This window comes from Paroedura picta, chromosome 3, assembly GCF_049243985.1.
Source record: "Paroedura picta isolate Pp20150507F chromosome 3, Ppicta_v3.0, whole genome shotgun sequence".
NCBI lineage: Eukaryota > Metazoa > Chordata > Lepidosauria > Squamata > Gekkonidae > Paroedura > Paroedura picta.
In genome coordinates this window covers 21,622,415-21,634,755 of record NC_135371.1, presented here as the reverse complement: position 1 = coordinate 21,634,755, position 12,341 = coordinate 21,622,415, and the positions used below count along the sequence as shown (strand labels likewise).

Below are 12,341 nucleotides of genomic sequence, written 5' to 3'. Positions count from 1 at the left end.
CATAAAGTTTCTGCTGCCCATGCACTGGTTGTTCTGAGTCCATTGTTAGGAAGTGGCGAACATGAGGTCTCACAATTAATAAATATGTGCAAGGGCACACTGTATGGTTGTCTTAATGCACTGGAATCAATCTGAAAAGCAGGGTTCATAGTGTAAAAACCTGATATTTATTTGTTTGTCATTTTTAGGCCAGCTTCTGGCAGCTTATAAAATAACAATTAGAATCATAGAGTTGGAAGGGGCCATACAGGCCATCTAGTCCAACCCCCTGCTCAATGCAGGATCAGCCCAAAGCATCCTAAAACAGCGCCTTAAAAATCTCCCACCACACCAGCCCCGCTTCCCCCCAGATTGCTGATACAACTTCAGAACAATAATGTAACCTGTTTGCTGGGGATGCTGCAGAAGGGGCAGATCTCCTCTTCCATCTGCCTGGCCTCAACCAAATGCCTGGCAGAAGAGCTCCATCTTGCAGGCCCTGTGGAACCTGCTTAATTCCATCAGGGTCCGTAGCAGTGTGACTTAATCACTGTGATTTATGGCTAGTGGATTTTTTATATAGTTAATAAAAATGCAGGTGGTCCTTGTTCATTATATAGAAAAATATCACAGCTAATAATGCGATCCTGTCTCGTAAAACTTAGAAAAATTTCATCCTTGTGGTATTGTAGAGCAGATTCTGTAATGAATTGTAGCAAGTCGACAAGCATCTAGTGGTAAGCTGATTTTCCTCTAAAGTTATTCATAGTTGATATTCCTCAGAAATTATCTCCCTCTTATTTTACAACTCAACATTTACACGAGAAGTAAGCCAGGCCATTAATGTTTCGTTAATCAGGTACAAAGGCTTCTCTAATACGTGCTGGCAAAATGTTCTCTAAACATGCCTTTTTTATTAACTGATCTAAATCTGCACATGGTTCACACTTGGATTACTGGAAACTGTTCACCTCTATGATTTCCGTTTCTTAACAGCGCTTCTAAGAAGGTGTTTAATCCCATAAAGCTCTTTGTCTCCAGTACACTGTAAAGATTTCATTTTCTAGGCCTATAGACAGCAGACCCCTGTTCTAGAACCTCCATTCCTAATTTAAAGAGCACTTTGTCAAGCTGGTAGGCGGTCATTGTGACAGATGGAAATAGTGTGCTGCATCAGGTGAGAGAATTGCTGGAGAGTGGCCAAAGATCTGTGGAACTAGCCGGTTTTGAATAGGAAACATGCATTTCTTCATAATAATTTTTGGCTCTTGTGAGTGAAAAGACATGCAGATAGCAATTTGTGAAAAGACATGCAGATAGCAGATAACATTTAGATAGCAATTTGGAGCATACGGGTATTTAACCTGTATTTTGTTGCAATTCATCTAACAGTAGGTTGTTATCCCCTCTATCAGAAGTAGGGACTGAGAGTGTAGCTTGACTGAGTTTCTGGTGGAGTTTGTAGCTTTGAGTTTCTGGTGGAGACTATATTGGAATTGCACATGTCTCCTAGCTACACCATTCAGGATGCTTGCCAGTCTTTCCTGTGGTTCAGAGTCAAATTCTGGTAAAACCTGTAGATTGGATCACATTTCCAGTGGTATTTCCCCTTTATAAATAGCTTCAGGGATGGGGGCTTTGTTTATGTTTGAATTTTTGGCCTCCCTTGTGGCGCAGAGTGGCAGAGCAGCCGACATGCAGTCTGAAGCTCTGTCCGTGAGGCTGGGAGTTTGATCCCAGCAGCTGGCTCAAGGTTGACTCAGCCTTCCATCTTTCAGAGGTCGGTAAAATGAGTACCCAGCTTCCTGGGGGGTAAACGGTAATGACTGGGGAAGGCACTGGCAAACCACCCTGTATTGAGTCTGCCATGATAATGCTGGAGGGCATCACCCCAAGGGTCAGAATGACCCGGTGCCTTTACCTTTACCTCCTCGTGGTCTCAGGGCGAATTACACAATAATTTTCAGATTTGAAATCCTTGTGTTAGGTTAGGACTGGGAGAGGTAGTTCTCTCCCATTGTCATTTGCCTAACCTCAGAAGACCCCCACTTCCACAGTGGGGATGAAGTTTGGCATGAAGATTGTTAGGGTAGCAGATTTTGGGCTGTTTGAGATCCGGGAAATTGTACTGGTATCAGGGGAGGGGAGGGATGGGGCTAACTGTTTCTGCTTTCTATGCTGTGGTTCTGATCAGAGCCCTCCTGCACCTGCTATTTCCCAAGGAAAATCTGCATGAATGTGTCCTCTGATTTTATCCTCAGCTTGTTTCTAATGTAGCTTAAGAGGGGGTAATGTATAACTGCACAAATGTATGGCCATGTGTTATTTCTTGACAATATCTTAAACTTTTATATTAAGTTTTAATCTGAATTCAGTCTAACTATTTCTGTTAACGTATTTGTCTTAATTATTTTATTTTGGATGCTATGGCACAAGGCTGTGACAATAATTTACTTACTTACTTGTACCTTGTTCCCTCTACCTGCAGCCCAGTCACTCTCCCAGCTCCTCTGGGATTCTCCCATGCTGTTCCTCCCTGTCCTGACTCATGTCATCTGCTTAAATCTCCCCTCTCCCCACAAGCAATACCCCACCCAACTCACCAACCCCCCCCCCCCCGGAACTTGGGTGACTGGCCTCCACCATGGCCATTGGGGGGACCACCTTTGTGGCTCCAGCACCCCTTTCCCAACCTGGAAACATGGAATGGGATGCTGACCTGACACCCAGCCTTGCAGGTGTGCTAGGAGATGCTGGTATGCCCAGCCACTGCTGCCATCTGCTCCCCTCATGTTCACATGGGCTGGGGAAGCCTTGACTCATCTGGCCAGAGGACATCTTAGATGTCATCTCCCACCTCCTCCCCCCGCAAGCTGGCCATTGCCCACCATTCTCTCATGGCTCTCTTTTACAGCTCTATTGCTCCTCCCCCTGGAAGGTAAATTCAGGGATGAAGATACCAATCCTGGACAGCAGCTTTTCAAGATTTTAATTTATTGAGCCATGAAAGACGACATGGCATCTTTCTAGCTCGTCTTAAAGATCTTTTTAATCCGGAGAACTTGCACATATCTTGGTCCCATTGCTGCTAGAGGAAGATTTGTGTGCATGATTGGAAAGGGAGCAAAGGTCATTCAGAAATATTCCACGGGAAACTGCATTTTGTGACTTGTACAAATTCCGCATTTCTGTAATTTCTCTCCCTAACCCTAATTCTCAGATATAACTAACCTCAATCACCTGTTCTTCATTTTGGTATAATTTGGCATAATTCACTTAATCATTTGTCACTTCACACTTGTTCTGTTCTTATTTCCCTCTAAACATTGCATGCCTTTTCACTCACAGGAGCTAGAAATTTTAATTTGAATTGAAAGAATGTTTTCAAGAACTATTCTATGCCTTTTCTGTTCTTGTGGAGGGGGGAGATCATGGTAATCCTCTAATTAGAATATTTACATGGTGCATGAACCTAGTGGCTACAGCCCACCAATGCTTAATGGAAATGTCAAGTGGATACAAAACTGGTTTGTCTGCTAAGGTTTGCCTTTGAAACTCATCCCACCTCTTAAGTAAATGGGAAAGCTACCTTGACTGTGGGCTCTATGTCCACAGTGGACATTGGGTTATGAGTAGCAACACTGCCTTATTAAAATACTTCTTACAGGTTTTCTGATGTCTATTTTTTTAATTCTGCAGGACATGTAAAAAACCACAGGAAGTTTAAGAGGAAAAGCAGGACCAGACGATGGCCCCCAGCTAGTATATTATCCGATGTAGAAGTGTTGAAACATAGCACAACCCAACAGAAGTTTTCTGCGTCCAGCAACAAGACTGGCAACACAAGGGGAGGAAATGCTCACCGAAGAACCAAGCGATTCCTCTCCTACCCTCGATTTGTGGAGGTCATGGTGGTGGCAGATAGCCGAATGGTCGCTTACCATGGATCGAATTTGCAGCACTACATTTTGACGTTGATGTCAATAGTGAGTATCAAAGTCAGGACTGGCGAGGGGGGAAAAAAATCTCACTAACTTGAAACGTAATATGTTCAGTTTTTCTGAAAATGGTTTTATTCGTTCATAGGGAGATTCCTGTGTATTCTACCTAGTTAAATTTAGCTACAGATTTCAAGAGACCAAATACTAAACTGTGGATGTGCAAAAAACCCCAAGCAAACCCCAAAATGTAATTTCATCTATGCAGTTGAATACGTACCCACACAAGATGACACTTACTTGACAGTTTCAAGTTTATTTAAAAATAGTGGGGGACATGAATGGCTATACCTCTTGGGAAGGGGAGGATTGACCCCTTTCCCCATGCTATTTTGCAGCTCCAAATTCATCCCCTGTATTGCTGTTTTCCCCACAGGGTACTTGTACTTCTCTGCTGCCTTCCCCCCAAGTGGGGCAAATAGCATCTTGAAGGTACAGTGTGACTTAGATCACAATAACAGTATAAACTGAAATACATAAGACACCCGATCCCTCCTGATCAAATTCAGTGTCCCCTGTCACTTCTTTTAAGGAAAATTAGAAACATCCGGAGATCTGTGTCTCATCCAGGTGCACCCTCATAGACTGTTCTGCTCTCCTCCCCTTTGTGGTTATGGAAATAAACAATATGTCATATTGCAGTTCAATGGTATATTAAGCAAAAGCTCAAAATATTTAGCAGTGTTCAAAGGTCTTTGTTTATTAACAGAGACCTTTGAACATTTCTATAACTTGGGGCTTTTTTCTGTCAAATTCTCTGGCTGTTTATAAAGCATTTCTTTCCTTGCTTTAAATCACTTCAACCTTAGATTCATTCTCTGGTTATGAAGTAGGGTTGGGTGCTTCGGCGCCCGTTCGTTTCCGACGCAGCCAGCGCCACGCCATGTGGGGGGGGGAGGAGGAGCCGGCTTCAGAGCACTCGCCAGCTCTCGTGCCTCCCTCCCCCCCTCACTGCGGCCCGGTATCGAGGGCTCTGTGGCCTGGCCGGGGGTTGGGGAACACTGTCCTAAGATACGGTACCTGCCAGCATCTCTTTCTCATATGGGTTTAGAGAAACACTGTCATGACACTAGGCTACTGGTTGTCTCTTACTCTGGTTATGTCTGTTATTGAAAACAGCAAAACAAAGAGTTTCAATTTTCTATTGTCTGCTATATAATCCATAAATTCCTCCATAACGTTAATAAACCCCTAGTTCATTTTGTCCCTTGTTTATGTTACCATCCCTGGTATAACTGGATGTAGGCTCTTTTGACCTCCATGATTTGGTCTATGTAGACACTGATTTTTAAGAAACAAAATAACGATTTGTTTTGGGTAGTAATCTTTTACAGTTGAATTAAAAAAACAAACATGGTGATAATGATTTGCTTTGTTGTGTACCGTAAACCTTACCTTTCCATAATTTGCCTTTTGTGCAGGTAGCTTCGATATACAAAGACCCAAGCATTGGAAATTTAATTAATATTGTTATTGTGAAATTAGTCGTCATACATAATGAGCAGGTAATTTACTTGGGGGGATATTTCATTTATCTCCACTTGACATAACGCAGGGAGTACAACACACTTGTTTTGTTGTTGTATCTGTAACTAAGCACTGTACAATGTGGGGTGGGGGGAGAGCCTAAACCACACAAGATAGGAGTATAAGACATACTAATTCTCTTTCCATGCATGTTTTAACCAGGATGGGCCTTCAATATCTTACAATGCCCAGACCACGTTAAAAAACTTCTGCCAGTGGCAGCAAACTCAGAACCATCCAAATGAGCACCACCCAACCAAACATGACACTGCTGTACTGGTGACAAGGTATGCCATCATGGAAAGTTTTTGATTCTTTAAATGAATTGAGTGAATACCCTAATAGATGACATGATTGAACAGTCGACTTCATTATATTCAGACAGAACTAATTAACAGTGCTACCCAGTGCCTTCTAAGATAGTTTAAGTCAGCGGGGTTTAGGAGAGTGTCCTTCTGCTTAGAATGGCATTGTAATGCCTAGTTTTCAGAAGAATCCCAATATGGAGGGAGAGCACCTAAGGTATAATAGTTTTCTAGAATGAATGGTTACCATCCTGCTGATTGATTCTTCTTTTGCCATGTGCTCATAGGTACAAGACCATGTGAGCTTTCCAGTGGATCCTCCCCTCCCCCTTGTTGGGTCAGCTGGTACTGGTTTTAGTGATGTGTGAAAGTTCTTTATTAAACAGCAGTAAGCAATAAGGGGGACGTTTCCCACTACAAGATTTTCAAGAAAAGGGGAGTTTTGCGGGGAAGGATTTAAAGCAGAGCACGGAAGTGGCTTTATGGGATACACAAGCATTTGTACTACAGCTGTGGATATAGGCAGCAATCCAACATATACACACCCTTTTTTCATTTTTACTCTGACTGGCTCCCCACTGCAAACTGTGTTTTAGACATATAGACTATTTTAACAATGCAATTTATCAGTTTGAAAGGGAGCTGCTGGGGTGGAAATGAAAAAAGAAAAAAAAACCCAACTAGGTATACATGTGTAAGTTCTGGCACATGCTACTCGGATCTGTTTGGAATCATGGACGTAGATTAAATCTTAGAGGATTGTAATAAATACTCGGGGCTGTGATCCAGTACTCAAAACCCATGCTGATCACTTACGATGGCAAAACACCAGTTGTTTTTAGTTGGAAGAGCAATGAGACTTCTGATCTCTTTCTTGATGCATTAGTTTATCGATGCATTACCTTAGCCACATTATGCAAATCTTACCGACATTATCACTTGCCTTCATAGACTCCAGTCTGGACAAATGTCATATTGACAAGAGGCGTCACTAGTTACCACTAGGACAGAATGAGTTTTTTTACTCCAGAGCATATTTTAAAAAGTGATTAGAAAGATCCATTAGATTACCGTATATATTCATGTATAAGCTGAGTTTTTCAGCACAGTTTTTAACACTGAAAAAAGCCCTTATATGTGGATAATTGAAATAACAGCCTGCTCCCAGCAAGCCAATCGTAGCATTGCCTTTTGCATAGGCAAGTGGAGCTTGTTGCTCCCAACCAGTCAATCATAGCACTGCCTTCTTCAAAGGTCATGAAAGCTGAGCTTGTTGCTCCCAGCCAATCGTAGCATTGCCTTCTGCAAAGGTCTTGAAAGCTGAGTAACTTGTAGGACATCAAGGTTTTGACTGAGGGATTCTGATCTTTCCCCCCCTTCTTTTCCTAATCACTTCTTCCAAACTATTCTTTTGGTTTCTGGGGTGGGGTGGGGTGGGTTTTGGGGGTGTTTTGGGATTTACTGTTTCTCCTAGTGTTTCTTTCTTCTTTTATCTGAGGGGCAGCATTGTTTGCCTTTTCTTCTTGGGGTTGTACTTCTTTTAAAAGCTGATTTTTACAGTTCTTTATTTCAGTGTTTTGTTCTGTGCGGGGGCACAGTAGCTGTAGTTAGAGTAGTCCATTCTCCAAGTTTGGTAGCTGTTTTACTTGTTGTAATAGGTTGCCAACTTTGGGTACTGTTGTTCTGCTCTGGTTTGCTGGCGTGGGGGGGAACTGTTTGGTTCTCCTGCCAGAGCTGTTCTCACAGGGCAGTTCTGTCAGTGCTCTCTCAGAGTGTCTGGCATCACGAGAGGAAGGGAAGGCGATTGTAAGCCGCTTTGAGACTCCTTTGGCTAGTGAAAAGCAGGGTACAAAAACCAGCAGCTATACATCTCCTTGACTTTTCTGTATTTGTTGGTGGGGGGAGGCAGGATGGGAGAGCCTGTGATGATGGAGCATGGATTAAGTGCTTAGGCCATCCTGTAAATTTACCAGTAGCTGCTACATTTCCCACCCTCAGCTTATATGCGAGTCAATAAATTTGTCCAGATTTTGTGATAAAATTAGGTGCCTCGGCTTATATGTGGGTCATCCTATATGCAAGTATATATGGTATTTCTTTGTTTCTGTTATGCATTTTAGATCATCAGTGGTTAAGAGAAATGCACAGAAATTTACTAAAATCATGCCTGGTATTCAAGGTCTGCTTCAGAATTTCAGGCTTGTGCCTCAAGAGGGCATGATAATGCTCAGGAATATGCATGTGATAGAAGAATCAAAGCAATTGTGAAAGTATTAGACCTTTGGTAGCAGATCTTTGAAAATGCTAGTTAGTTTTTGGGAGGAAGAGTAAGAACTGTTGTAGCCATCTTGAGCATTTGGAGTTGGGCAGGATATATATTGAAATAAGGAGCCCAACATAGTATAATGAAATAGTGTGTATTGATTATTGTGTGTTTAAATGGTAACTTGTATGGAAATTAAAAACACCAGGTCTGTTTTGCTTTCAGACAGGATATTTGTAGAGCTCAAGACAAATGTGATACTTTAGGTAAGCTAATCTCCTTTTGCTTACTCTTTATGGTGATTACATATTCTTGGCAGTATCTTGCATATCTGTATTTAAAAAGCAAACTCTTTTTCTTGTTCTGCTTTTGATTTCTCAGGTCTGGCTGAACTGGGTACAGTCTGTGATCCGTATCGGAGCTGTTCGATTAGTGAAGACAGTGGCCTGAGTACAGCTTTTACGATTGCACATGAACTTGGCCATGTGTATGTTCTGTAAAAACACAGATTATTATTTTTTTAAACCAATGGGTTGCAAAATCAGTCTATATAACTATAGTTTGCTTGGTATGCAATTGACACCGATCCCTGACCAAAACATACAGTTTTTCAAGTAGAATTTCAATATTGATTGTTCAGCGATGATGGCTGTTGCGTCAGCCTCAGGTATTCTAGTGCAGGGATCCTCAACCTGTGGTCCTCCAGATGTTCATGGACTACAATTCCCACGAGCCCCTGCCAGCATTTGCTGGCAGGGGCTCGTGGGAATTGTAGTCCATGAACATCTGGAGGACCACAGGTTGAGGATCCCTGTTCTAGTGGAGGGGGAGAGTGAAGGCTGACATTTCAATTTTGGGTGGATATTCCTTTCCAGTTTCCTTTCTACTAGTGAGTACATTCAGCCAGGTGGAAAGCCAGTTGCCTATTAATATCCATCAGAGACACAAGATCAGTTGTCTGTAGATACTTAACAAAATACATCAAAGCTGATATTTGATTATATTAACTTCATTGACATTGCTTGTTTGCATCCTTTATTTCAAATGCCAGATTAAGTATTCCCAAACCCCTTGGGAAATTTCCATTACATATGAAACTTCATTACAAATGGTTGACAGGTTATTATTCTACAAAATCTATACACATTTTAAACCTAGGGAATGAGAAGAGTCTCTTACAATCCAGTACTTCATAAATAAGAAAGCAATATTTATTTTATTTCATTTTACAATGTTTTAAAATAACCATCGGCTAGTGCAGCATACGAAACAAATACATTACATGAATTGTGTAAATAGCAGATATATTACTAAATCAGTGAATACACTGTTCAAAAGAAAGATCGAAATGGTTCTGCAAGTTTAATTTCAGCAGGTGGTACTTGCTTCCAACATTCCTGTTGAGATTACACGTGAATTCTTATAGTCTCTGCTATCACATGAAAAACCATTATAGACCGAACACCATGTTCAAAACATCCCCCAGACCTAGGATCTGTAATTGTATTACATCAGAGTCATGTTGCAGGAAGAGGGGAAACACATAACCTCATTCATATTAAGACAAGGGTTGTGGCTAGAAGAACAAGACTGCAAACTTAAGCATGCTTACGTGGGAGCAAACCCCCTTGGACATTACAGCACTTAGTTTTAATTAGACATGCATAAAATTGACCTGAAAGGGAGCCTGGGTCAGGTAACACAAGGAAGTGAGGAACAAACCAGGGAATCGGAACTATGGGGGATTTTTCTCCAAGAGACCAAGAGACAGAATGACCTTACAAAGTTTTTACTAGAGATGCATAGGATTGCCTTGTAAGAGAGCCTGAGACAGGAAACACAGGGAATTGAAGAACAAGCCAGAGGTCAAAGCCATGGAGAAATATCTCCCAGGCTTAATGTGGTTCCTCTCTATGTCCACAAGAAAAGTGGTATGATGTCTTCAATGACTGCAGATTAGCAGGTCCTTCCAAATGATGGAGAAATGGTTCTGCAGGAATGCATGGCCCAGAGGTAGGAAACTGCTATTCATCATTAATCCTCTGTGCAGTCCTTATGAGATTAGATAGGTCTTTACAGCTAAAAGTCTCCAGTGATCCTATGCACCAGAGCCAGAAACTTGTTCCTACCTGGAGACCACGTGCTCCTGCTCAGCAGTGTCCCCACACTCAGTTCCTCTTGTCACCGAAAAAAAGGTCCTTTTGGAATCTCTGGCTACAGTTGAGAGGATTTGTTCAAGATTTGTTGAAGCAATATTGGCTTCTGAGTCCTTTCTGGGGCTCAGGAAGTCCTTTTCAAGAAATGCTCCCAGTTGGGGCAAAGATGACCGAAACTGATGAACAAGACCTCCTTTCTGCTTGGGTGAGGAGCATTGTGTCTCCCCATGTAAGGCCTGTTAGTGCTTCATCCATAAAGCTTAAAACTTAAGGCACCCTTTTGGAAGAAAGCCCTTGAAACCTTGGATCCCTCTGTCAAGTCAGCCCCAGAGAAAGCTCCCAATTCTGCACCGTCAGAATCGACACATTCAGCGCCGCCTCCCAGACCCACGTCTCAGCTGGTCTAATCTCAGCCACATTCCTCTTTGATTATCATGCCTATTCTGGGCCTCCAACTAAGAAGGACAAGGGCAAGACAAAGGAAAAAATGTAAATGGGCTTCCCAGCAGAGCACTTCTGTCTGCATTTCTGAGCCAACACCAACCTTGCAGGAGGAACACAGGACTCCATCTCCAGGTCGGAGATCTCAGCCTATAGCTATCTCAAATGGGAATTGTGTGCAGGCTTACTACATGGCCAGGTTCATCCAATCTGGAGCAAATGGCTGAGGTGCTGCAGTCTGAGCCCCAAATGCCTTTGTGGTAGCCTTCACAACCCTTGCATGATGTCTTCAGGATATATTAAGGAATGGGGTGACAATTTCACAAGCTCCAGGGTGCGAGAGTTTGTGTCATTACTCTCATCAGATGTTGTTGTGCCTATTTGCAGCTGCTATTGTGTGCAAACAACGTTTCCCTATTCCTGCAGTGAAAGGAGCAATGACAGTTATTGAGTCAGACGGATCCAAGACAAGATTGGATTCCTGGAACTCCTGCCTGAAGATGAGCATCCCCTCGCTAAAGCTTTGCATACTGCGGCCATTACGCTCTCAAAGCAGCAGATTAATATGGGATGGCATTCTGTAGATTGGACTGCCCAGGTCATGGCGAGCACCATCGTCCTCAAATGCATTTAAGATCAACGGCAATGCCTATGGATGACCAGGTGTAAGGCTGAGGACTGAGCTTTCAAGGGTTCCACACTCAGATGAGATGCTTTCCAAGATAAAGAAGACAAAAAAAAAAAAGAAAAGAAAAGAAAAGGCAGCTAAATCTCTAGGTGTGTCACAATTGTCCTCATCCCAGCTTAAGCAGATGATAAAAACAAAGTCTCTCTTGCCCTGCTGTATACTCCATTTTCAGCAGTGTTAGAGGTACTGTGGGTTGGGAGTATTGCTGCTGAGGAGCAAGTAGTCCCTGTGTTGGGAACAAGCTTTTGGCTCTGGCACACAGCGCCCCCTGCCTTACTGCATGGCTGTAAAGACCTCTCACGCACAGTCTCCATGTGTGCCCCCTCAGAAAATAATTCATGAGCGATAGTTACAGATAAGTGAAACGTTGGTTACTATTAGTGTAGGGGTTGCCTTCTAGATCAGGGGTAGTCAACTTGTGGTCCTCCAGATGTCCATGGGCTACAATTCCCATGAGCCCCTGCCAGCGTTTGCTGGCAGGGGCTCATGGGAATTGTAGTCCATGGACATCTGGAGGACCACAGGTTGACTACCCCTGTTCTAGATAGTCTGGATGAGTAAGAGAACCTGGGGGAATCAACATCTGCAAGGGGGATAAGAAAGCAAAAAAAAAAAAAAAAAAGCCTAGTAAGATGAGTATTTTCCCTCATCTTGCTCAGAAGATGCACACAACGTGGAGGGGAGAAGGGGATGTATAAATAAGGGAGGCAAATGGCTCAGGAGCTATGGGAAGACGGGCGGTTATGCAATCCCTTCCCTCCCCCTGGCCATGTTTGAATTTTCAGTTCTTAGTTTTGATAGAAAAATAGGGAGAAAAAAACCTTTTGCTTTCCTCTGAAATTAGTGAGATGGAGTGTTCTTGATTAGAATAGCTCACCTTGGGCTAACTTGTGTTCCTTATTGTATTATTTTTTTTTTTAATTAAATGCTCCTAGGTTGTTTTCCTTCCTGTCATTTGACTTCTTAACAGCAATTCCTAGGAAT

At 42.6% G+C, this 12,341-nt stretch overlaps 1 protein-coding gene across 5 annotated transcripts in view; it reads left to right on the top strand.

Moving 5' to 3' along the window:
- The window catches only part of ADAMTS9 (ADAM metallopeptidase with thrombospondin type 1 motif 9), a 173,877-nt gene that overhangs the window by 31,790 nt on the left and 129,746 nt on the right, over nucleotides 1-12,341 (top strand). For all 5 annotated transcript variants that reach the window (XR_013228948.1, XR_013228949.1, XM_077325061.1 and 2 more), the window contains exons 4-8: nucleotides 3,679-3,965; nucleotides 5,399-5,482; nucleotides 5,667-5,791; nucleotides 8,298-8,338; nucleotides 8,454-8,559. Coding sequence is in view for 3 of the 5 variants with exons in the window: in XM_077325061.1 (XP_077181176.1) it covers nucleotides 3,679-3,965; nucleotides 5,399-5,482; nucleotides 5,667-5,791; nucleotides 8,298-8,338; nucleotides 8,454-8,559 (643 nt within the window). In the remaining 2 variants the exon portion in view is untranslated. The remainder of the gene's footprint in view (nucleotides 1-3,678; nucleotides 3,966-5,398; nucleotides 5,483-5,666; nucleotides 5,792-8,297; nucleotides 8,339-8,453; nucleotides 8,560-12,341) is intronic.